This window comes from Pristiophorus japonicus, chromosome 13, assembly GCF_044704955.1.
Source record: "Pristiophorus japonicus isolate sPriJap1 chromosome 13, sPriJap1.hap1, whole genome shotgun sequence".
In the NCBI taxonomy this organism is placed as follows: Eukaryota; Metazoa; Chordata; class Chondrichthyes; family Pristiophoridae; genus Pristiophorus; species Pristiophorus japonicus.
In genome coordinates this window covers 163,512,151-163,539,562 of record NC_091989.1, presented here as the reverse complement: position 1 = coordinate 163,539,562, position 27,412 = coordinate 163,512,151, and the positions used below count along the sequence as shown (strand labels likewise).

General features: G+C 45.6%; 1 protein-coding gene and 1 pseudogene across 3 annotated transcripts in view; one reads left to right on the top strand and one right to left on the bottom strand.

The window, feature by feature from the left end:
• The first annotated feature begins 304 nt into the window (after positions 1-304).
• LOC139278218 (collagen alpha-1(III) chain-like) lies at positions 305-26,737 on the top strand (annotated as a pseudogene).
• cmip (c-Maf inducing protein) overlaps positions 25,209-27,412 on the bottom strand; it is a 241,759-nt gene continuing 239,555 nt past the window's right edge. For all 3 annotated transcript variants that reach the window (XM_070898229.1, XM_070898230.1, XM_070898231.1), the window contains exon 21: positions 25,209-26,866. In XM_070898229.1, the coding sequence (XP_070754330.1) occupies positions 26,813-26,866 (54 nt within the window). In that variant the 3' untranslated portion in view covers positions 25,209-26,812. The remainder of the gene's footprint in view (positions 26,867-27,412) is intronic.

Here is a 27,412-nt window from a genome sequence, read left to right as displayed (position 1 = left end):
GAGCAGCAACGTGACCAGTTAACCCGCCCATTGCCTGGAGAAGCTCTCGATCAATATCGACACTCGTCCGAGACAGTTGAATCATGTCCAGGTTGACATCTGCCTGTCTGGGAGCAATCCGACCTCACCGAACCAACTTCCGCAGGGTTGGCGCAGGCTTTGAACCACTCAGGGTACCCCACTGCAAGGGGCTTGGCCCCGCTGCTTCCTCGCTGGAGGAGGACATGGCCGCAGGAACATTAGAACAGCCTGCTACAGGTTCAGTATTTATCTCCTCGCTGTCCTCGGTGGACTTGAACGAGCAATGGAGAAGCTCTTGCCTCATCTCCTCCTGATAGAGCCTGGGGAGGCTGGAGATCCTGGGGAGCGTGGGGAGCCTGGGGAGTGTGAGGAGCCTGGAGAGTGTGGGGAGCGTGGGGAGCCTGGGGAACGTGGGGAGCCTGGGGAATGTGGGGAGCCTGGGGAATGTGGAGAGCCTGGGGATCCTGGAGAGCCTGGGGATCCTGGAGAGCCTGGGAAGTGTGGGGAGCGTGGGGAGCCTGGGGAGCGTGGGGAGCGTGGGGAGCCTGGAGAGCGTGGGGAGCCTGGGGAATGTGGGGAGCCTGGGGAACGTGGAGAGCCTGGGGATCCTGGAGAGCCTGGGGATCCTGGAGAGCCTGGGGATCCCGGAGAGCCTGGGAAGTGTGGGGAGCGTGGGGAGCCTGGGGAGCGTGGGGAGCGTGGGGAGCCTGGAGAGCGTGGGGAGCCTGGGGAATGTGGGGAGCCTGGGGAACGTGGAGAGCCTGGGGATCCTGGAGAGCCTGGGGATCCCGGAGAGCCTGGGAAGTGTGGGGAGCGTGGGGAGCCTGGGGAGCGTGGGGAGCGTGGGGAGCCTGGAGAGCGTGGGGAGCCTGGGGAGATTGGGGAGCCTGGGGAGCGTGGGGAACCTGGGGAGTGTGGGGAGCCTGGGGATCCTGGGGAGCGTGGGGAACCTGGGGAGCGTGGGGAACCTGGGGAGCATGGGGAACCTGGGGAGCGTGGGGAACCTGGGGAACCTGGGGAGCCTGGGGAACCTGGGGAGCGTGGGGAGCCTGGGGAGCGTGGGGAGCCTGGGGAGCATGGGGAACCTGGGGAGCCTGGGGAGCGTGGGGAGCCTGGGGAGCATGGGGAACCTGGGGAGCCTGGGGAGCCTGGGGAGCATGGGGAACCTGGGGAGCGTGGGGAGCCTGGGGAGCGTGGGGAACCTGGGGAGCATGGGGAACCTGGGGAGCATGGGGAACCTGGGGAGCGTGGGGAACCTGGGGAGCATGGGGAACCTGGGGAGCGTGGGGAACCTGGGGAGCCTGGGGAGCGTGGGGAGCGTGGGGAGCCTGGGGAGCATGGGGAACCTGGGGAGCGTGGGGAGCCTGGGGAGCGTGGGGAACCTGGGGAGCCTGGGGATCCTGGGGAGCGTGGGGAGCGTGGGGAGCCTGGGAGCGTGGGGAACCTGGGGAGCCTGGGGATCCTGGGGAGCGTGGGGAGCCTGGGAGCGTGGGGAGCGTGGGGAGCCTGGGAGCATGGGGAGCGTGGGGAGCCTGGGGAGCCTGGGGATCCTGGGGAGCGTGGGGAGCCTGGGGAGCATGGGGATCCTGGGGAGCCTGGGGATCCTGGGGAGCGTGGGGATCCTGGGGAGCGTGGGGAGCGTGGGATCCTGGGGAGCATGGGGAGCGTGGGGAGCCTGGGGAGCCTGGGGAACCTGGGGAGCGTGGGGAACCTGGGGAACCTGGGGAGTGTGGGGAGTGTCGGGAACCTGGGGAGCGTGGGGAGCGTGGGGAACCTGGGGAGCGTGGGGAACCTGGGGATCCTGGGGATCCTGGGGAACCTGGGGAGCGTGGGGAACCTGGGGAACCTGGGGAGCGTGGGGAGCGTGGGGAACCTGGGGAGCGTGGGGAACCTGGGGAACCTGGGGAGCGTGGGGAACCTGGGGAACCTGGGGAGCGTGGGGAACCTGGGGATCCTGGGGATCCTGGGGAACCTGGGGAGCCTGGGGAGCGTGGGGAACCTGGGGATCCTGGGGATCCTGGGGAACCTGGGGAACCTGGGGAACCTGGGGAGCCTGGGGAACCTGGGGAGCGTGGGGAACCTGGGGATGCTGGGGATCCTGGGGAACCTGGGGAGCCTGGGGAACCTGGGGAGCCTGGGGAGCCTGGGGAGCGTGGGGAGCCTGGGGAGCGTGGGGAACCTGGGCAGCCTGGAGAGCCTGGGGATCCTGGGGAACCTGGGGAGCCTGGGGAGCCTGGGGACCTAGAAAACATAAATGAGGTTAGTAGAAGAGAAGGGGAGGCCAGGGTGACATGAGAATGCTTACGTTACGCAGGCATATGTACGAGGAGCAACACTACTGCTATAAATATCACTGACAGACATCACATATAATTAACATCATGATATTACAGAATCTGCATTGCATTAATGATCCCATCATTAATTACGTAACATTACATAACATTACATCAATCATATATTATACTGAAATGGCAGTAAATTACTTTAAATCACCAATGATTTATACATTACTCCCGTGGTGCAAGAACAGGTTCAGCACCACCACGGGTGGCCGAACGATTATGGACCCCCACTCATGCCAATGCCCGCTCTTCCAGATATGTGAGCTGGCACAGTTCTGTCAGTCCTCCTCCGGTCCGCCTCTGCTCCACGCGGTTTTTTGAAATCTTCCTCTGCAAAGGTGACAAGAGCATGGCATAAGCTCATTGCCTAAGTACTATTACAGATATTACAGATATTACTAGAAACTATTACTATTACACAACACACAAAACACACAGCTAATCCACAATTAGTCATCGCCCTTGCTATTTATTGTTAATGTTAGATGATGATGATGATGATGATATATGCTTATACGCTTTGTGTGCAATTGAATGCCTGGTTATATCTACGGTCTAAGAATACATTTAATAAGATCATGGCCAGGAACTAATGCATGACACCAAGATTACCAGCTTAATTACAATCCAGCAGATCTGTATTTGAATTAATGAGTCATTGCATCATTACAATTATAATTATAAATGTAATAAATTTAAGACTTACTCTCCCAGAACCAACTAGGTCATTCCAGATCTTGGGGCACTGGTTTGGCTCACGGACATCGTGTGCCGCCGATGACACGACTTCGGCGATCTCCGCCCAAATCCTCTGATAGACTCGTAGTGGGGGTTTCCTACGACCACCCCGGGTTAATTGGGCCTAAAGAGTTTCCACCTTCGGAAAATCTTTTAGCACGCCTTCTCCCACCCATCTCTGCCACCTCACCAACATCACTCCCTTCACCCACCTCCGCCACCTCTCCAACTTAAACCTGACTCCACATACTCCATTCTTTTTTTTAGAATTCTCCTGTCAAAAATCACCACTTCTTTCACCAACTTTCCTCAAATGACTCTTGCTCTCTCTTTCAATTGTTCTGCGCATGTGCAGATGACCCCTGACCTCCCGAATCACGGGAAAAGTTCATCACCTAAATAAAAAACACGCATGCGCAGAACAGCCATTGCACGACGGAATAAATCGCTATCACCCATTTCACATCACTATGGCTAACGCCCAAATTAAAAAAGCAAAACTACCAGTTTTTAAAATGGATAATATTCCGACGATCCCGAAAAATAATAAAACCACTAACACCGGAAATATCGTCCCTTTTGGAGCGATATAGATGTCAATAGAAAATCTAGCCCTTAATCTCTCAGCAAAACCACACTAGAGAAAAAATCTCATGTGGATACATTTTTAGTTTCTTCTGGCAGTGAGTTAATTGCTTAATAACTGTGACATTAACCATAGCCGAGTACGTGTAAAAATAGAATATCAGAACACTTGAATCAGATGGTCAATATCATTAATTTGTTTACATCGCAAAGACTTGCAGCATCCACTGGGACTGGAAATAACTCCAAGTTATGGGAAATCACCAAGACTTACAACCACATTTATAAATAAAACTCAAGTTGTACACAGTGCATTATCAAAAATAATTGGTAAGAGGGAGTTAATGGCTGTATCATAATCTTGGGACTGATATTTGTGCTAACAATCTCCAGCTGTAATTGCTTGCGTCACTGAGGTTATTAACTGTTGAAGTTTATAGGACACAAGGTTGTTCTGACAATGTTACAAACTGCTGAGGTTCACAGCACTCAAGGTTGTTCTGACAATTACCTGGCGATAACGTAGCAGATCATGCTGAAAGTTGTGCACTTATTTGGTCATTGTATCTTGCAGTGTTTCATGCAGCAGATCTATGTTACTGATACTGTGTTAGGGAGGGATTCAATTCCAGCACTACAGCGTAAGCATGTCCTTGGGAGTTGCATTCAGAAACCATTTGGATAAAGCTAAGAAATAGGAGAAAAAGTGATAAAATTCTCAGTGTACATTACAGACCACCCAACAGTGGAGATGTGACAGACATGGAGACATGCAGATAGTTCAGAGAAACATTCGGCTATTTTAATGATCCTGAGATAACCTGAAATTAAGCTAATGTATGTGGTCAAAGTGGGTGGGACGCTTTTTAGAATTCATCTGGGACATCTTTCTAGATCAGTCTGTTGCAAGGAGAGAAGCATTATGTGATTTAGTTCTGTGACATGAATTGGGGAAAATAACTGAAGCAAGAGGAGAACAGGTGGGAAATAGTGATAATCACATAGTTAGGTTCAGTGTACAACTAGGAATGGATAATGAAGAATAAAAATATTAATGCTGAACTGGAAAAAGGCAAAGTTCAATGAGATAAAAGTAGATCTGGCCCAAATTAACTAGTTGGCAAACAAGGGGACAGATCAGCAGTGGAAAATCTTCGAAGATCAGATGCACTAAGTACAAAATAAATACATTCCTGTAAGGCGAAAATGGGGGTGCATTAAAGTATTAAGTTCTGTGGATAAATAAAAAGATTACACTGAAAGTTAAAAGAGAGGCATATGATTAAGTTAGGGCTAACAATACTGAAGATTATCATGAGGATTATAGAAAGTGCAGCAGGGAGACGGAGAGGGAGATTAGACGGGCTGAAAAATAATATGAAAAAGCCTAACAGATAATATGAAAGGAATTAATAAGGGCTTTTATAAACATAAATTGAGCAGTTAAAGAGAGAGTAGGAGCATAAAAGGATGAATGAGTGAGTCTTTGGAGGCTGAAGGTATGGCAGAGTTACTAAATAAGTATTTCACATCAGTTTTGTAAATGATGGTGGAAGTGTGAACATAGTTGCACTATAGGCACTGTAGGAAAACTGGTAGCTAATTGTAAAAAAGGAATTGGTTTTGAAAAAATTTAACAGAACGGAAGGATGAATAAGACACAGAGCCCCGACAGCAGACACTCGAAGCTGTTGAAAGAAGTTGCAGAAGAGATAGCCGAGGGTGTGACCACAACTTTTCAATCCAATTTAAATATACTTAAATAAATTGTTCTGTGATACTGGAGAGTAGCCAATGTAACAAACAGCCTTGTTCAAAAAGAGAACTAAACAGGGTAACAATTGACCTGTTAATCTAATGCCAATTGGAGGCAAACTCTTAAAATCGATATTTTGCGATAAAATTAGTAAGCCTTTAGAAATAGATAGGTGAATCAAGGTCAGGCGGCAGGAATGTGTTAAATTGCAAACTGTATTGAAGAAGTGATTGATTGGATAGAAAGAGGGAATAGGTTTTTATGGATTTTCTGAACGTGTTCGATACAGGCATCTCACAAGAGGCCTCTTAGATAAGCGTATGGTACAAGAGGAAAAGTAGCAGCATGGATAGAAGGTTGGTTGACAGACGGGAAACAATGAATTGTGGTAAATGGGTGTTGCTCAGACTAGAGAAGCGTGGAAGTGGTGTACCTCAGGATCTGTGTTGGGTCCACTTTTGTTCTTGGTTCTCATATAGATGATTTGGATTTGGGTATCGGGAAAACAAGCTGAATATTTGCTGACAACAAAAACATTAAGGGGTTGGTAAATAGTGCGGAGGGTTATGGAAGACATCAGGAAGACATATGTTACTGAAGTGCACAGACAGATGGAAGGTGTATTTAATGTGGATTCATGTGTGGTAATACATTTTGGGAGAAAAAAACAAGGAAATTGAGTATACAACAATAACATCAACTTGTCTTTATATAGTGGCTTTAACCTAGTAAAAGGTCCCAAGGCGCTATGCAGGCGCATTATCAAACAAAATTTGACAACGAGCCACATAAGGAGACATTAAGGCAGATGAGAGGTAGATTTTAAGGAGGGTCTTAAAGGAGTAAAGAGAGGGAGAAAGGCGGAGATGTTAAGGCAGGAATTACAGAGCTTAGGGGCATGGCAGTTGAAGGCAATGATTAAAATTGCTGATGCACAAAAGACCAGAATTGGAGGAGTACAGATAACTTGGAGGCTTGCAGGGCTGGAGGAGATTACAGAAATAGGGAGGGGCAAGGCAATAAAGGGATTTGAAAACAAGGATGAGAATTTTAAAATCGAGACATTGCTTAACCGGGAACCAATGTAGGCCAGCGAGCACAGAGGTGATGGCTGAATGGGACTGGCTGTGAGTTAGGCCAGGGGAAAACAGAATTTTGGATGACCTCAAATTTAGGAAGGATGGAAAAAAGGTGCTGAAGGACGTAGATGAACAGAGAAACTAAGGGTTAATATATATAATTTCCTGAAATTGCAATGAAATAGACATGACAGAAGCATTCTGTCAATAGTGAGAAACATAGAAACATAGAAAATAGGTGCAGGAGTAGGCCATTCGGCCCTTTGAACCTACACCGCCATTCAATAAGATCATGGCTGATCATTCCTTCAGTACCCCTTTCCTGCTTTCTCTCCAACCCCTTGATCCCCTTAACCGTAAGGGCCATGTCTAACTCCCTCTTGAATATATCCAATGAACTGGCATCAACAACTCTCTGCGGTAGGGAATTCCACAGGTTAACAATTCTCTGAGTGAAGAAGTTTCTCCTCATCTCGGTCCTAAATGGCCTACCCCTTATCCTAAGACTATGTCCCCTGGTTCTGGACTTCCCCAACATCGGGAACATTCTACCCGCATCTAACCTTACCAGTCCCATCAGAATCTTATACGTTACTATGAGATCCCCTCTCATGCTTCTAAACTCCAGGGAATAAAGGCCCAGTTGATCCAGTCTCTCCTCATATGACAGTCCTGCCATCCCTGGAATCAGTCTGGTGAACCTTCGCTGCACTCCCTCAATAGCAAGAACGTCCTTCCTCAGATTAGGAGACCAAAACTGTACACAATACTCCAGGTGTGGCCTCACCAAGGCCCTGTACAACTGTAGTAACACCTCCCTGCCCCTGTACTCAAATCCCCTCGCTATGAAGGCCAACATGCCATTTGCTTTTTTAACTGCCTGCTGTACCTGCATGCCAACCTTCAATGACTGATGTACCATGACACCCAGGTCTCGTTGCACCTCCGCTTTTCCTAATCTGTCACCATTCAGATAATAGTCTGTCTCTCTGTTTTTACCACCAAAGTGGATAACCTCACATTTATCCACATTATACTTCATCTGCCTTGCATTTGCCCACTCACCTAACCTATCCAAGTCTCTCTGCAGCCTCATAACATCCTCCTCACAGCTCACACTGCCACCCAACTTAGTGTCATCCGCAAATTTGGAGATACTACATTTAATCCCCTCGTCTAAATCATTAATGTACAATGTAAACAGCTGGGGCCCCAGCACAGAACCTTGCGGTACCCCACTAGTCACTGCCTGCCATTCTGAAAAGTACCCATTTACTCCTACTCTTTGCTTCCTGTCTGCCAACCAGTTCTTAATCCACATCAGCACACTACCCCCAATCCCATGTGCTTTAACTTTGCACATTAATCTCTTGTGTGGGACCTTGTCGAAAGCCTTCTGAAAGTCCAAATACACCACATCAACTGGTTCCCCCTTGTCCACTCTACTGGAAACATCCTCAAAAAATTCCAGAAGATTTGTCAAGCAAGATTTTCCTTTCACAAATCCATGCTGACTTGGACCTATCATGTCACCTCTTTCCAAATGCGCTGCTATGACATCCTTAATAATTGATTCCATCATTGTACCCACTACCGATGTCAGGTTGATCGGTCTATAATTCCGTTTTCTCTCTCCCTCCTTTTTTAAAAAGTGGGGTTAAATTGGCTACCCTCCACTCCATAGGAACTGATCCAGAGTCTATGGAATGTTGGAAAATGACTGTCAATGCATTCGCTATTTCCAAGGCCACCTCCTTAAGTACTCTGGGATGCAGACCATCAGGCCCTGGGGATTTATCGGCCTTCAATCCCATCAATTTCCCCAACACAATTTCCTGACTAATAAGGATTTCCCTCAGTTCCTCCTTCTCACTAGACCCTCTGACCCCTTTTATATCCGGAAGGTTGTTTGTGTCCTCCTTAGTGAATACCGAACCAAAGTACTTGTTCAATTGGTCTGTCATTTCTTTGTTCCCAGTTATGACTTCCCCTGAGTCTGACTGCAGGGGACCTACGTTTGTCTTTGCTAACCTTTTTCTCTTTACATATCTATAGAAGCTTTTGCAGTCCGTCTTAATGTTCCCTGCAAGCTACCTCTCGTAATCTATTTTCCCTGCCCTAATCAAACCCTTTGACTTCCTCTGCTGAATTCTAAATTTCTCCCAGTCCCCAGGGTCGCTGCTATTTCTGGCCAATTTGTATGCCACTTCCTTGGCTTTAATACTATCCCTGATTTCCCTTGATAGCCATGGTTGAGCCACCTTCCCTTTTTTATTTTTACGTCAGACAGTGATGTACAATTGTTGTAGTTCATCCATATGGTCTCTAAATGTCTGCCATTGCTCATCCACTGTCAACCCCTTAAGTATTATTCGCCAATCTATCCTAGCCAATTCACGCCTCATACCTTCAAAGTTACCCTTTTTAAAGTTCTGGACCAAGGTCTCTGAATTAACTGTTTCATTCTCCATCCTAATGTAGAATTCCACCATATTATGGTCACTCTTCCCCAAGGGGCCTCGCACAACGAGATTGCTAATGAATCCTCTCTCATTACACAACACCCAGAGTAAGATGGCCTCCCCTCCAGTTGGTTCCTCGACATATTGATCTAGAAAACCATCCCTTAAGCACTCCAGGAAATCCCCCTCCACCGTATTGTTTCTAGTTTGGTTAGCCCAATCTATATGCATATTAAATTCACCCATGATAACTGCTGCACCTTTATTGCATGCACCCCTAATTTCCTGTTTGATGCCCTCCCCAACATCACTACTACTGTTTGGAGGTCTGTGCACAACTCCCACTAGCGTTTTCTGCCCTTTGTTATTCCGTAGCTCCACCCATACCGATTCCACATCATCCAAGCTAATGTCTTTCCTTACAATTGCATTAATTTACTCTCTAACCAGAAACGCCACCCTGCCTCCTTTTCCTTTCTGTCTATTCTTCCTAAATGTTGAATACCCTTGGATGTTGAGTTCCCAGCCTTGGTCACCCTGGAGCCATGTCGCCGTGATGCCAACCACATCGTATCCGTTAACTGCTATCTGCACAGTTAATTCGTCCACCCTATTCCGAATACTCCTCGCATTGAGGCACAGAGCCTTCAGGCTTGCCTTTTTAACACACTTTGACCCTTTAGAATTTTGCTGCAAAGCGGCCCTTTTTTTTTTTTGCCTTGGGTTTCTCTGCCCTCCACTTTTACTCATCTCCTTTCTGTCTTTTGCTTCTGTCTCCATTTTGTTTCCCTCTGTCTCCCTGCCATATTAGTTTAACTCCTCCCCAACAGCACGAGCAAACACTCCTCCTTGGACATTGGTTCCGGTCTTGCCCAGGTGCAGACTGTCCGGTTTGTACTGGTCCCACCTCCCCCAGAACCGGTTCCAATGCCCCAGGAATTTGAATCCCTCCCTGCTGCACCACTGCTCAAGCCACGTATTTATCTGAGCTATCCTGCGATTCCTACTCTGACTAGCACGTGGCACTGGTAGCAATCTTGAGATTACTACTTTTGAGGTCCTACTTTTTAATTTAGCTCCTAGCTCATTAAATTCGTCTCGTAGGACCTCATCCCGTTTTTTACCTATATCGTTGGTACCAATGTGCACCACGACAACTGGCTGTTCACCCTCCCTTTTCAGAATGTCCTGCACCCGCTCCGAGACATTCTTGACCCTTGCACCAGGGAGGCAACATATCATCCTGGAGTCTCGGTTGCGGCCGCAGAAATGCCTATCTATTCCCCTTGCAATTGAATCCCCTATCACTATCGCTCTCCCACTCTTTTTCCTGCCCTCCTGTGCAGCAGAGCCAGCCACGGTGCCATGAACTTGGCTGCTGCTGCCCTCCCCTGATGAGTCATCCCCCTCAACAGTACTCAAAGCGGTGTATCTGTTTTGCAGGGGGATGACCGCAGGGGACCCCTGCACTACCTTCCTTCCACTGCTCTTCCTGTTGGTCTTCCATTCCCTATCTGGCTGTGGACCCTTTACCTGCGGTAAGACCAACTCGCTACACATGTGCTAACACGTCATTCTCAGCATCGTCGATGCTCCAGAGTGAATCCACCCTCAGCTCCAATTCTACAACGCGGTCCATCAGGAGCTGGAGGTGGATACACTTCCCCGCATATGTAGTCATCAGGGATACCGGAAGTGTCCCTGAGTTCCCACATAGTACAGGAGGAGCATATCACGTGTCCGAGCTCTCCTGCCATGACTTAACCCTTAGATACACTTAATTTGGCGACAACAATGTTAACAGGTTACTTACTGATATAAAAAGAAAAGGAAAAGCTACTTACCAATCACCAGCCAATCACTTACCCCTTTGGCTGTGACGTCACCTTTTGATTTCTTTCTACTTCTTTTTTGGTTTCTCTCCCCGCTGAAGCTGCACAAGATCGCCTCTCGCCGACTGCCGCCTCTCGACCTCCCGCAGGGCCTTTATAGGCCTCACCAACACTGCTCCCGGCTCTCGCTGACTGCCGCCGCCTCTCGACCTCCCGCTGGGCCTTTATAGGCCTCACCAACACTGCTCCCGGCTCTCGCTGACTGCCGCCGCCTCTCGACCTCCCGCTGGGCCTTTATAGGCCTCACCAACACTGCTCCCGGCTCTCGCTGACTGCCGCCGCCTCTCGACCTCCCGCTGGGCCTTTATAGGCCTCACCAACACTGCTCCCGGCTCTCGCTGACTGCCGCCGCCTCTCGACCTCCCGCTGGGCCTTTATAGGCCTCACCAACACTGCTCCCGGCTCTCGCTGACTGCAGCCGCCTCTCGACCTCTCGCTGGGCCTTTATAGGCCTCACCAACACTGCTCCCGGCTCTCGCTGACTGCAGCCGCCTCTCGACCTCCCGCAGGGCCTTTATAGGCCTCACCAACACTGCTCCAGGCACTCCAACATTTTCCCCACTACTGATGTCAGGCTAACCGATCTATAATTCCCCGTTTTCTCTCTCCCTCCTTTTTAAAAAAGTGGTGTTACATTGCTACCCTCCAGTCCATAGGAACTGCTCCAGAGTCGATAGACTGTTGGAAAATGATCACCATTGCATCCACTATTTCTAGGGCCACTTCCTTAAGTACTCTGGGATGCAGACTATCAGGCCCCGGGGATTTATCGACCTTCAACCCCATCAATTTCCCTAACACAATTTCCCGCCTAATAAGGCTATCCTTCGGTTCCTCCTTGTCACTAGACCCACTGTCCCCAGTACATTCGGAATCTTATTTGTGTCTTCACCCGTGAAGACAGAACCGAAGTATTTGTTCAATTGGTCTGCCAGTTATTTGTTCCCCATTATAAATTCACCTGAATCAGACTGCAAGGGACCTACGTTTGTCTTCACGAATTTTTTCTCTTCACATATTTATAGAAGCTTTTGCAGTCAGTTTTATGTTCCCTGCAAGCTTCCTCTCGTACTCTATTTTCCCCCTCTTAATTAAACCCTTAGTGTAAAGTCCTTACGCAATACCACAAATCCACACGAGGCACATTCTATGGACAAGGTCACTCTGTGACCTGCACCTTTATTCACAGGACCAAGAAGTGATGACTTTGCATGGGACCTCCCTTTATATACCTGGATGACCATTGTGGCAACATTGGGAAAGGCGCATTCTGGCAGGTTGACGGCGGTTTCCTGACCCAATGTCAAAAAAAACACTTTCCCACCTGACCCGCCATCGATCCCACCCGCTGACACCCTGCAAAATTTCGGCTAACTTAAGAACATAAGAAATAAGAGCAGAAGTAGGCCATCTGGCCCCTCGAGCCTGCTCCGCCATTCAATAAGATCATGGTTGATCCAATCCTGGCCTCAACTCTTCCCTGCCCTCTCCCCAAAACCCTTGACTTCCTTATCTTTCAAAAATCTGTCTATCTCCAATTTAAATATATTCAATGACCCAGCTCCACTGTTCTCTGGGGTAGAGAATTCCAAAGATTCACGACTCTCTGCGAGAAGAAATTCCTCCTCATTTCTGCTTTAAATGGCGACTCCTTATTCTGACACATCTTCTCTGCATCTACCCAGTCAAAGCTCTTCAGAATCTTATACGTTTCAATAAGATCACCTTTCAGTCTTCTAAACTCCAATGAGTATAGGCCCAACCTGCTCAACCTTTCTTCATAAGACAACCCTTCATCTCAGGAATCAACCTTATGAACCTTCTCTGAATTGCCTCCATTGCAAGTATACCCTTCCTTAAATAAGGAGACCAATACTGTATGCAGTACTCCAGGTGTGGTCTCACCAACAGTTGAAGCAGGACTTCTTTACTTTTATACTCCATTCCCTTTGCAATAAAGGCCAACATTCCATTTGCTTTCCTAATTACTTGCTGTACCTGTATGCTAACATTTTGAGTTTCATGTATAAGGACCCCTAGATCCCTCTGTAATGCAGCATTTTGCAATCTCTCCCCATTTAAATAATAATTTGTTTTTTTATTTTTCCTACCAAAGTGCATTAGACTCCATCTGCCAATTTTTTCCCACTCTCTTAGCCTATCTATATCCCTTTGCAGATTCTTTGCATCATACTCACAACTTGCTTTCCCACCCAACATCACCAAATTTGGCTACATTACACTCGGGCCCTTCATCCAATTCATTAATATTGATTGTAAATAGTTGAGGCCCCAGCACGGATCCCTGTGGCACTCCACTAGTTACAGTTTGCCAACCTGAAAATTATCCTGACTCTGTTTTCTGTTAGTCAGTCAATTCTCTAACCAACAACAGCATCTACTTTTATTTATATAGCGCTTTTAACGTAGTAAAACATCCCAAGGTGCTTCACAGCAGTGTTATAAGACAAAACAAGCCACATAAGAAGAAATTAGCGCAGGTGACTAAAAGCTTGGTTAAAGAGGTAGGTTTTAAGGAGCGTCTTAAAGGAGGAAAGTGAGGTAGAGAGGCAGAGAGGTTTAAGGAGGGAGTTGGACGGCTTAGGGCCCAGGCAACTGAAGGCACGGCCACTGATGGTTGAGCAGTTATAATCAGGGATGTTCAAGAGGGCAGAATTTGAGGAGCGCAGGGATGTGAGGCTGAAATAGATTACAGAGATATGGAGGGGCAAGGCCATGGAGGGATTTGTAAACAAGGATGAGAATTTTGAAATTGAGGCATTGTTTAGCCGGGAGCCAATGTAGGTCGGCAAGCACAGGGATGAAGGATGATCGTGACTTGGTGCGAATTAGGACATGGGCTACCTAGTTTTAGATGACCTCAAGTTTAGATAGTGTAGAACCTGGGAGGTCAGCCAGATGTGCATTGTAGTCAAGTCCAGAGGTAACAAAGGCATGGATGAGGGTTTCAGCAGCAGATGAGCTGAGGCAGAGGCGGAGACGGGCGATGTTATGGAGGTGTAAATAGGCGGTTTTAGTTATGCCATGGATATGTGGCCAGAAGCTCATTTTAGGGTCAAATATGACACCTAGGTTGTGAACAGTCTCGTTTAGCTTCAGATAAATGCTAGGGAGAGGTATGGAGTCAGTGGCTAGGGAACGCAGTCTGTGACAGGAACTAAAGACAATTGCTTCGGTCTTCCCAATATTTAATTGGAGAAAATTTCTGCTCATCCAGTACTGGATGTCTGACAAGCAGTCTGACATATTTAGAGATCATGGAGGGGTTGAGAGAAGTGGTGGAGAGGTAGAGCTCGGTGTCGTTAGCGTACACGTGGAAACTGACGCCGTGTTTTCGGATGATATTGCCAAGAGGCAGCATATAGATGAGAAATAAGAGGGGGCCAAGTATAGGTCCTTGGGGGACACCAGAGGTAACGATGCGGGAGTGGGAAGAGAAGCATTGCAGGAGATTTTCTGGCTACGATTAGATAGATAAGAATGGAACCAGGCGAGTGCAGTCCCACCCAGCTGGATAATGGTGAAGAGGCATTGGAGGAGGATGGCATGGTCAACTGTGTCAAAGGCTGCAGACAGGTCCAGGAGGACAAGGAGGGATAGTTTACCTTTGTCACAGTCACAAAGGATGTCATTTGTGACTTTGATGAGAGCAGTTTTGATACTGTGGCAAGGGTGCAAACCAGATTGAAGGGATTCAAATATGGAGTTCCAGGAAAGATGGTCACGCATTTGGGAGGCGACAACATGTTCAAGGACTTTGGAGTGAAAAGAGAGATTGAAGATGGGGCAGTAGCTAGCAAATACAGTGGGGTCAGGGGTTGTTTTTTTGAGGAGAGGGGAGATTTGAAGGAGAAAGGAACAGTACCTGAGGAGTTAACAATGTCGGCTAACATGGGAGCCAAGAAAGGAAATTGGGTGGTCAGCAGTTTAGTGGGAATAGGGTTAAGGGAGCAGGAAGTGGGTCTCATGGAAAAGATGAGGTTGGAGAGGTCAAGAGGGGGGATCAAAGAGAAACTAAAGAAAGATGCAAGTTTAGGGCTAGGGCAGGGGGGAGCCTCAGATGAAGTTTGCCCCGGAGGTCTAGGGGAAGGAAGGGAACTCACATTCAATCTCTCAATCTTTGAGAGAAAGAAGTCCATGAGCTCCTCGCACTTGTTGTTGGAGGTGAGTGTGGTGGAGACAGGGGAGAGGGGTTTAAGAAGACGGTTGTAGTAAAGAATAGTAGCCGGGTGTTATCCACACTAATATATTACTTCCAACCCCATGAGCTCTTATCTTGTGCAGAAACCTTTTGTGTGGTTAACCTGTTTGTACTGGCAGGTGGGTTAGTAACCAGAGAACCTAGATTTAAGATAATTGGTGTGGGTACTAGAACAGGTCAGATGCTGGGTATTCTGCAGCGAGTTGCTCACTTCCTGAATCACCAAATCCTCTCCACCACTTGCAAAGCACAAGTCAGGAGTGTAATGGAAAACTCTCCGCTTGCCTGAATCAGTGCAGCTCCAACAAAACTCAGGAAGCTTGACACTATCCAGGACAAAGCAGTGTTTGATCAGCACCCCAGCCACTGGCTTATACATCCGCACCCTCCATGATCGGCATACCGTCTCTACAGAGTGCACCATCTATAGGATGCACTGCAGCAAGTCACCAAAGGTTCTTCAACCGCACCTCCCAAACCTGTGACCCTCTACCACCTAGAAGGGCAAGGGTAGCAGGTGCATGAGAACATCATCACCTCCAAATTCACCTCCATAATATGCTCATACATCATCCTGACTTGAACATAAATTGTCATTCTTTCATCATCGCTGTTTCAAAATCCTGGAACTCCCTATCAAACAACACTGTGGGAACACCTTCACCACACAGACTACAATGGTTCAAGATAATGCTCATCACCACCTTCTCAAGCACAACTAGGGATGGGAAATAAATTTCGGCCTTGCTCGTGAAGCCCACATCTTGAGAATTAATAAAAAAACATCCTGGCATTATAACTCCCTGCCTAGCACCATTTTTGGAGCACCATCACCACAAGGACTGCAACAGCTCAGGAAGAAGATCCACCACCACCATCTCAGGGCAACTATGCACGAGCAGAAATGCAACATGGCCAGCATCATCCACATCACGAGAACAAAAAAGAGACACAGAGGAATGACTTGGTCCCACTCTCCCATTGCCAGGGCAATGTCTTAACAGTAATTTGGTTATGTAAGTAGCAGGCAGCTTTACAATAGTCTGTATTGGTAGGCTGTACTGTTAGAAATGAGGGATACCTAAACATATATGGATATGCGAAATGAAACTGTGAGATGAATAATACTGTGTTTAAATGATTGAATGTGTTTGCTTGAGACAAGTAAGGGGTTAATGTATAAGTTGTGTCTTACTGAAACTGTGCAAGTATTGTTTTCCTAGGAAAACTTGCATTAGGATTTGAGACAATGAGGCCGAAATTGCCCACCGCCTGAAACGAGGCGCACCTTCCATTTTTGATGTGTTCAGTCTGCCCCAGTGCATGGGACGGACAATCCTGAGAAATTCAGCACTTTGTGGGGTTTTTTTGAGCGGGGCGGAAGTGGCCTCATCATCGGGGCGGAAGTGAGGTCGGGTTGGAGTAGCCGCCGCTACAAGTCATCAGCGCTGTGCTGATGACGTCATCGAGCTGGCACGTCACATTGTCCCTCCCCTTCAGTTAAGGGCAGCCGTGCCGCCAAGCTACAGAAAGGGTACCAACAGTAAAAGCTATCAATGGCACCGATTGGCAGTGGCGCCGCTCCCGTGGGGCAATTTTCGAAAGGGGCAATTTCCTGTCGGGCAATTTCGGTAAGGGGTTTCCGCCAGTCGATAAGAGGTCAGCAAGTGCATGCCGCGGCGGGGACACGGGCGGAGCGGTCCCCTACACCGCTCCAAAACTGAGGAAGGGCAATATCTAAAATGGCGGCCTCTCCACGGAGATTCGACGGCCAGTCTGCACCGACGCATAGCCGCTGCTTTCAAGTGGCCATGGGCCTTCTGAAAGGGACAATTTCAACCCCATTGTTTTTAAGTAGTTAGATTAGAGGATGCATGACATTCCGTATGGGGGCACACAGCATGATATGGCCTTGTCAGGCTGGGCTGACTGTCGTCTGTAAGTTTAGGATTTTGATTTAGTCTTTAATTTGGCCAATGAAGTCTTGCATTATTACTCATAACCATGTTATAATGCTAAGGTAGAATTCAGAGTTTGTTTAACAGAATTGCTTTGCAAAGATAATTAAAAGTTAATTAATATAAAAGAAACAAAATCGAAGGAATTTATAGGAATTAGGGTATCATCTCCAGATGGAAAAGTCTGTTAGATTAAAGAGACAGTTCTAGCCTAACGCCTCTGATTTAATGGCCCATTGGAACAAGGAAGACAAGACAGGATGAGATAAGAGACAATACTCTTGGGGGGACAGGGCCGGATGAGATAAGAGGGTCCAGATGGATGAATTGGTTTCCAAAAAGTATAAACAAGAATAGATGTGTAACAGTTGTGAAGACCCCTCCTTCAAGATGGGTCTTCATCGGTAAGTTTAAACAAAGAATTCGATGTCCCATTGGGCACCGTGTTTTAAGGGGAACTTCTATAGGTTAAATAGTCTTGTCCATTATTCTACCTCAAGCCCATCCCTAAAAAGAGAATATAAAGAAGAGCTGAAGAACCCTTAGGCAGACCGTGGAGCAAGGAGCTCACAAGAGTGGATCAGGTGGTTGAACATTCTTCCGAGAGTAAACCCATGCTGATCCTAGTCTAACACACTTGGGTAGTTCAAAAAGAGAGAGCAAGAGAGACTTGTGAGACAAGAAGGAGAACAAATAAGAGTTGTTCGCGCATGCCAGTCATCTGTCTAATCGGGATCGGTACCAGCTACTTGTCACGGTCGTATCTTTTTGCTGTGTGTTATATTCAGTCCTAAACACCGATTAAACACAATGGGCTAGATTTTCAGCTTTTCTGTTTTCGGGGTGATAATGGCAGCGGTGCGGGAGAGTTAATGGCCGGGAATAGGTAGTGCTTTAGTTTATAAGTTTGGGCATCTGGGTCCTGCGTCAGGGGACGCAGTGCTAAGGGAGGCGTTGTACACCTCTCGTGGTGCAAGGTTGGGAGGCCTGGGGGATGGGGGGGGACCTTAAAAAACCCACAAAAACATTCCTAAAACCTTGCCCACGCCACTGCAACACAAATTGCACAAAAAATTAAAACAACAACCACTCGCACTTATTTTTGTAGTAATTTACCTTCCTCTCCAGCGCCGGCATGGCTGGACCGCTCTGATTTCCCAAGCGGTCATTGTGGGCGCACTTCCGGGTGGACGGGTCGGGCAGGAGCTCAAACTTGTGCCTGTGTCACAACCACCCGGTGCAGTGCTTCCCGGTGGTGCTACTCAGTGCCACCACAAAACCCGACCGGAAGATCACTGCGGGGCGCTGGAGACCTTAATGCACCTTTCACCATGCTCCGGGGCGAAACCCGGAGCGCAAAGGACCGGAAAATCCAACCCAGAATACCCACCATGTTGGTTTGCACTCGAACCTGATTATTTGAGAGACTAGAGAAAAGCAAATCTGAACAGTACAGTTTTATCTGGATAAACCTGTGCAATATTCCTTGCCACACTTGGGAGTCACTAAACCTTGATTCTAGCCAACCTGTGTCTAAGTTCACTGCTCTTCGGTAAGTAAGATGTGTCATACAGGTTGACAGTATGTTCTTAGAGTGAAACTCAATCCCAAACATAGCGCACTTACCTCACCCAAGAGTCAGTGTTAGAATGCAAAGCCCACAGTTGCCATTTGATTCATGGTGCATCCCAGATTTTCTGGTTTTGTATTCTATTCTATTGGAGGTGAGTATGATGCACATATTAAGCTATTAATGGGTTCTGAGGAGCTCACTGGGATCACTGGTTCAGGAGTTCGACTACAAGATAAAGTCATCTGAAGTTGGAAAATAAATACTTACAGAAAGCATGATACAAATGTAAAATATCTAGAATTTTGTTTTCCAATAAATCTTAATAAAATCATTGAAAGATTAATAAAGCAAAATAGAAAACCGGTCATTTAATGTTTTATTAAAATCATAAATATATTTATGTACACAAGAGCCAAGTGATTTTTTTATTTAAGTAATATAAATCAACAATATTAAAGCTTCACTGTATCTTTGAACAGGATATCATGTTTATGATCGATAAGGATGGGACTGTCCTGCAGCATTGACTGCCTGTACAATGTTACTAATAAACATAACTAATTTTTATATTCGAATATTTTCATAGCGACTACAAACATATCCAATTGAGTTCAACTTCCATAATGATTGGGCACCAAAATAGAAAAAAGCATAATTAGTTAAGGCAAGTGGATAGCACCGTGCACTGCAGTTCTATTGCATTAACGAATAAACCTCCTGTTAAACACTAATTTGTATTATTTGATGTTACATCAGTAATGTACATGCACTGTAAATACAGAATTCAAGTTAACATATAAAAAACTGACAATTAATGTATTGAACAAGGTCTGACAGTTGTATTAAATCTTGGCCGACTGCAAATGGCATGGATGCTCAGTCATGGTTGGAAAATACAGATTTACTTAGATTGATTTCATTCACACCCAATAATTGGCTGTATTTGTGATTTTAGCCTGTTAGTAATAAGCATTACCAATGTATTAGAACCAGGTCAGAAAATCTAGATATATTTTTACTGTTATTTTCCAATGGGCACAAATTGATGCCCATTGAAGTCACATTGCTGGAGACCAACAGGCTGCATCAGCTCAGCCATGATCTTATTGAATGGCGGAGCTGGCTCGAGAAGCCAAATGGCCCATTCCTGCTCCTATTTCTTATGTTCTTATGCAAATCACCCAATGCGAAACCTAAGTCAGCCATTCTATGAATCCAGCTCACCTGATTTAAGCATCCACTAATTATCTACACCTTCAAATCCAAATTGACTTAATCGATGACTGACTACTTACCTTTCGAATATCATGAATACCCAATAAGTGAAGTACACGTATCGAAATCAACTAATATTTACCTCACTTTACAGCATCTATGTTGTATTTCCTCTCACCTCTTTTCAACATTCGGCCATTCAAAAAGATCATGGGTGATCCACCTCAACTCCACCTTCCTGCACTATCCCCATATCCCTTAATTCCATTAGTATCCAAAAATCTACCTATCTCCATCTTGAATATACTCAATGACTGAGCATCCACAGCCCTCTGGGCAAGGAAATTCCAAGGATTCACAACCGAAGAAAGGGAAACTGAAGACAGAAGAAAGTTTGCCTTATCTCAGTCCTAAATGGCCAACACCTTATTCTATGACCCTTAGTTGTAGACTCACCAATAGGGGAAACATCCTCCCTGCATCTACCCTGTCAAGCCCTGTAAGAATTTTCTATGTTTCAAAGTATATATGTATATCATAATACATATTCATAACATGCACCATTGTAACTGGGTTAGCTGAAGAAATTAGCCAAAGGCTGTGAAACCTCATTATCATCATAAGCAAGGAAGACTTGCTTCCCCTCTAAAAGTGAGTTCTTTGGTGACTGAACAGTCCAATACGGGAATTACAGTCTCTGTCACAGTGGGACAGACAATCATCGAAGGAAAGGATGGGTGGGGAGTCTGGTTTGCCGCATGTTCCTTCCGCTTCCTGCGCTTGCTTTCTGCATGCTCTTGTCGACAAAACTCGAGGTGCTCAGCGCCCTCCCGGATGCTCTTCCTCCACTTAGGGCGGTCTTTGGCCAGGGACTCCCAGGTGTCAGTGGGGATGTTGCATTTTATCAAGGTGGCTTTGAGGTGAAACCTACTATTGAATTAGCATCAGTAGTCAGATACAACTGCTTGCACTAAAGATACAGTCACAGTGATGGGAATGTTAGCACACAAAAACGATTGGACTGGATTCGGGTCAGTTGTTAAAATATAAAAAATCTGAACTCCGACCCCAGCCAGCTTCCAATCTGCCCACTTTTGAGTTTTATGGGGGTGGGACAAGGGACGGACAGCCAACCGGATCCCAGGAGGCGGTTTGGCAATTTGAATATTTCAATGAGGTTGGTAGCCTCTGATTTAACCTGCTTTTCAGGTTTTACTGTAGCCAGCCGGGTTTCCCAGGCCTCAGCAAAACTGGCAGCTGAACGGAGGCGAGGGCAGCTTTGGGGAGATGGTAAGTGCCTTTACAGCACTGCTTGTAGGCCAGGAGGGGCAGGATTGTTTCCCATCGGCCTCCATCAGACACCGCACCCCACCCCCACCATACAAAGGCCGTTAGGGTCAGGGATCAGACATCAGACACCCCCCTAGGGTCGAGGATCGGACACCCCCACCAACCACCCCCCCCCCCCAGTGTTGTGGATCGGGCCTACCTGGTCCTGTGGCCTGCTCTGGAGTGCTTTAGGCCCGACTGCAAGCTGACTGACTTTCAATGACCAATGAATGACCAATCAGACTGACTTCCGTCTGGGGAATCCATCAGGTTAAAACTTCACAACGTGTGGGGCAACCTGGACTCCCGTCCGAAACTCTGCCCCCCGCCTACATAACCCACCCCTGTTAATATCCAGGCCAGCATTTCAGAAGAAAAATGGAAGCCTGAATTCCCTTACTCTATACACTGAAGGAGATATACTGTGTACAAATATGAAACCATCTACACTTCATCTGAATGGAAGGGGCCAATAAGACCAACATGTGCCCTATAATGTCAAAATACACAACAAATGTATTTCCAAAATCCAAATTATTTTATATATTCATTTGTAGTACTTAATCATTTTGATTCTCTGTTGCACTAAATTCTCCTTGCATCATTTTATGTGTCCTACATACATACTAATTACATACTTGAATGGTGAGCAGTTGGATCGCTAACACAGTGAGCTTAAATAAAACCTTCTGAACATTATGCGATTTCCAATCAGAGGACCTTGAAATGGCTTGATACAATACAGCTGCTAGTAGTTGCTATAGTACCCAATTGTGCTAAAATGCCTGACATATGGTTAAGATTATGGGGGTGAAATTTGGCTTGTGTGTCAGTGCAAAATGGGTGCCAGCAAATCTGGCAGGCGGTTTTACAGCCACCCGGTGTTCTTATCCATTCGGGCGGAGCATAAAACGGACTGCCGATTCACTACTGCTTGGTTTGCACTACTGGCCAAGGTCACTCCTACTATGTACAGTGTTATACCAATATCAATTGTTCTACAACGTTATCAACATGTGGATGTTGCACGCAAACACCATGAAATTAATAAAAGTGGTTTACTTTAAATATTTTTAACAAGTGGTCATCAGCAAGTTCAAGAGGGAATGAAAAATGCCAAATGTTATGATCTGCTCCATAGAAAATGGCTTTGTTTGTGCTAATTTTAGTCAGCTGATGTCATTAAATATCTCACGATAAAATAATAAAGTAGACCATAACAGCACATCTGTTTGCTTTCACTGAGTTGATCCCTGTCTAGTCCAACTAAATATTAAAATGAAAAGACCAACAGAAAGGGTTAGTATTATTAATTAACCCTTTGAGTCAAGAAGGGCTTTTTGCAGCTTGTAAAATACATATCACATCTCCGTTCAGATTCTCATACCAGGGTTAATCCTTTACTGGGTCGATAAATGGAGTTTTATATTTTTTAACGTTCCAAAGTTCTGGCCATGTTGTGACAATGAGTCATCATAGTGGAATCCAACACCAGTTACACACATTCTCCCTTTAATGGTCGTGCATCAAGTGACACATCCATTGGAAGAACAATATGCGTGGCTAATGGTTTGAACTGTTGAAAACTTAACTTGCTATCAAGAACCTCCAGGCTACGCACGTTGCATTGGAGCATGGTGTGGTAGGAAGCAGACTTACCCCACGAGGCCCCACAGCTGTGCTGCAGTATGCAGTCGCCGAGCACATCTGGTTTGCCCACCAAAAGTGTTTTGCCCTGGAGTAGTCCCTTTGATGATGTCCAGGCATTGTTTTCAAAGTAAAAATACTTGAACTAATAATAAAATGATTGTCATAAGTTCAGGAATCTGTTAGTAATGTGCATGCAACAATAATGAATGTATCACGATCCAACCTACATCTCAATGTTGGGACACATTCATAAGTAGAAAAACAATGCACCAATCGGCTACTGACAGCATAGGTAGCATTATCATTTACACATTAACTAATCTTCTGTCTCTTGTGAGTGAAAATGTCAATTAAGTGTCAGTGAGTGCAAAATTCTGACCTGTTTTGTGCTATACTGTCAACTCCTGTTAATTCAAAGTTGTCTTGCTGAAAAGAAATTTGAATCCAGTAAGTCAAATTATTATTTTTTTTATTCGTTCATGGGATGTGGGTGTTGCTGGCAAAGCCAGCATTTATTGCCCATCTCTGATTGCCCTTGAGAAGGTGGTGGTGAGCTGCCGTTTCAGAGGGCAGTTAAGAGTCAACCACGTTGCTGTGGTTCTGGAGCCACATTATCAATCAGACCTGGTAAATCAGCAGATTTCCTTCCTAAAGGTCATTAATGAACCAAATGGGTTTTTACAACAATCCGGTAGTTTCATGGTCACCATTACTGATGCTAGCTTTTTTTATTCCAGCTGCAGTGGTAGGATTTGAACTCATGTCTCTGGATCATTAGTCCAGGCCTCTGGATTACTAGTCCGGTAACATAACCACTATGCTAACATAATTTAAGTAAAACAGCAGAAGAGGTTTTTTTGCACAATTGTAATTTGAAATTCCAAGCAAGTCACCCTAAGAACATAAGAACACAAGAAATAGGAACAGGAGTAGGCCATACGGCCCCTCGAGCCTGCTCTGCCATTCAATAAGATCATGGCTGATCCGATCATGGACTCAGCTCCACTTCCCTGCCCACTCCCCATAACCCCTTATCGTTTAAGAAACTGTCTATTTCTGTCTTAAATTTATTCAATGTCCCAGCATCCACAGCTCTCTGAGGCAGCGAATTCCACAGATTTACAATCCTCTGGAAGAAGAAATTTCTCCTCGTCTCTGTTTTAAATGGGCGGCCCCTTATTCTAAGATCATGCCCTCTAGTTCTAGTCTCCTCCATCATGGAAACATCCTCTCTGCATCCACCTTGTCAAGCCCCCTCATAACCTTATATGTTTCGATAAGATCATCTCTCATTCTTCTGAAGTCCAATGAGTAGAGGCCCAACCTACTCAACCTTTCCTCATAAGCCAACCCCCTCATCCCCGGGGATCAACCTAGTGAACCTTCTCTGAACTACCTCCAAAGCACGTATATCCTTTCGTAGATATGGAAACAAAAACTGCTCACAGTATTCCAGGTGTGGCCTCACCAATACCTTATATCGCAAGACTTCCCTGCTTTTATTCTTCATCCCCTTTGCAATAAAGGCTAAGATACCATTGGCCTTCCTGATCACTTGCTGTACCTGCATGCTATCCTTTTGTGTTTCATGCACAAGTACCCCCAGGTCCTGCTGTACTGTGGCACTTTGTAATCTTTCTCCATTTAAATAATAACTTGCTCTTTGATTTTTTTTCCTGCCAAAGTGCATGACCTCACACTTTCTGACATTATACTCCATCTGCCAAATTTTTGCCCGCTCACTTAGCCTGTCTATGTCCTTTTGCAGATTTTTTGTGTCCTCCTCACACATTACTTTTCCTCCCATCTTTGTATCGTCAGCAAACTTGGCTACGTTACACTCAGTCCCTTCCTCCAAAGACTACTATTTGAATGATAACTTGACTGAAGCAATTTCGAATTAAGATTTGTGGCACGAGGAAACTAGCTCAGACTAATTTCACATAGAATCCGTTCAACTGGTGAGAATAAAAGGGGACTTTGTATCATTACTAATCTAGGCTGATGCTTCAGTGCAGTATTGAGTACTGCATTACTGGACATATCCTCTTTTGGATGAGATGATAAACTATGTCTGCCTGTTCAGTTGGGTTTAAAGATTCCGTGGCATTACACAAAGAGCAGGGGTCTTCTCTTGAATTCCTGGCCAATGTTGATCCCTCAACCAAAACTACCCAAAATAATAGATTTTCTGGTCATTTATCTCATTGCTGTTTGTGGAACCTTGCTGTGTGCAGATTGACTGCGGTGTTTACCTGCAAACCAACAGTTACCTTCAAAAATAATGAATTGGCTATAAAGCATTTGCGACATGCTGCAGATGGGAAAGGTACGATATAAATAGAAGTTATTTTTTTCCATTCATCTGGCCTGGATTCAAAATCAGGTGAGTGTTGAAACTCGCTCCGTGTCCAGTCCCAGCGTGATACCACGATTAAACGAAACCAACTACACAAGTGAAAGATATTCACTTACTGTTTATTTTGCCTGAAATTATTTCACATCTCTTTGTACAACAGCTACAGAACAGTAGTAAACCATCTGATAAAAGCAACAGTGCTGATGATAAACAGTGGCTGCATTTTTTTTCTCAACTTTTTTTCCCCCACGCCTGCATCATCATGCAGTTTGAGACTTGATGCAGAACTCTGGCACACTAACCTGATTAAGACTTAACCAATTCAAAACAAAAGGCAAAGTGAAAAAGCTACCCAGCAACAAGGTATAAAACAAAGAATCCTGGCCTCCATTCCTGGATAAGGTACATACAAAACAAAATAAAAAGGTACATGTTACAATCTTTTTTTTTGTGTTTTTTTTTTCTGAGATGCTGTAAATTTCGCAACGCAGCAACCATGCTAAAAATGACAAAGATAACTTTGCTCTATACAACAAAGGCTCATATGAAATAAAGGCAACGGAACAGAAAATAAACAAGGCATTCCAATACCGCATGGAACGCTCATAGTGGTTGCTATCACAACGAAAGTGGAGCTATTGGTTTCGACAAGAGTATCTCTACCAGGACCATGCAAATCACACATGCATGTTGGAGCTATGCACAAATCGGGGAAAGAGGGAGCGGAACAAATTTAAATAGGGCAAAACATTTAAGAAAAACAAGTTAGAAATGTATTTTTGTTAAACTCCTGGACACAGATAGCTTTGGTAGAACCTCACCACGACTTCAGGTAAAAGATTGGCAATTTGGTCTTTGTAAAGAAAAGTCTTGTCTTTTATTTTCCTCCAAAGTTTCAGTCTCTTGGTCAGTGGTGAAGCAGAAAACCCATCTGTTTTGTTGTTTTCTGAGTCTTGTAAAAGTTGCAGTGATCCAACAGGACAGACAAGAGAAGTTCATAAAGGCAAAGTAAAACCACTTGAAGGAGAGTTTCCAGGCTACCAGACAGCCAAAATAACTAGTTTATACAGTACTATATGCAAAAAACAGGTAAAAGAATTACAATCCATAAATAAGTCAGGTCCCAGACCTGCTATGTGAACAATTTTTAAATATGTGTGTTATGTAAAACTTATGTACAAAACAAAAAAATTATCACTTTGCATATCACTGCAAGGATTTGGGATGGCAAAGGTAATGTATCCATCGAATAATTGATATCTTCAGCCAAAGACAATAGTGCGAACTTCCAAATTGGTTTGACATTGGTCCGTTCAAGTAGATGAAATAAACAAGAGAAAAAGATATCTTTTTACACACAGCATGAACACAAAGGCAATTAATGACCAGGGAGGTTCCTCTTGTGGCCGGATTGCTGCTACACATTTTTTTTTCATCTTCAGAAATCAAAAAGCATTAAGAATGAAGCAGGGTCCACAACGAGCCCAGCGGAGTACAGGCCTCTGGTGAAAGAACCCGAGCTGGCGATCTCAGCAATCCCTGGCCCAAGGTAAAAATGCTGGAAAAAAGTTCCTTTTTCTGATTCTTCCACAAAATGATGTTTTCTCGCAGACCGTTGAGCGAGGAATTCACCAGGCTTCTGTGTAACGGACATCCACTTCTTTGAGGTTTGGCAGCTTTGCCTATTGGACATTGGTTGGAGAAAAAATATAGTTAGTGTTTGATCTGAGCTCATGGAATACATCTCTCTGACTGGAACCAGGCGTCTGTTCAGTGGGGACTCGGTCATCAGCAAAAACTTGTATTTCTATAAAACCTTTAACACAGAAAAATATCCTAAAGCACTCATCATAATACCATGGATATGAAAGATGTGGATATTGTAATTGGAAGGTAAGGCTGATGCTAATCCTAATGCAGACTTTAATTTGTGTCAGCTGTGGCTCAGTAGTTAGCACTCTCACCTCTGAGTCAGAAGGTTGTGGGTTCAAGTCCCACCCCATTCAAAAGGGAGTTAGATGTGGCCGTTACAGCTAAAGGGATCTAAAGGGATCAGGAGGTATAGAGAGAAGGCAGTAGTAGGGTACTAAAGTTGCATGATCAGTCATGATCATATTGAATGGCCATGCAGGCTTGAAGGGCCAAATGGCCTGCTCATGCACCCATTTTCTATGTTTCCATGGACTTAAGCACAAAGAAATCTAGGCTAACACTGCAGTGCACTGTCG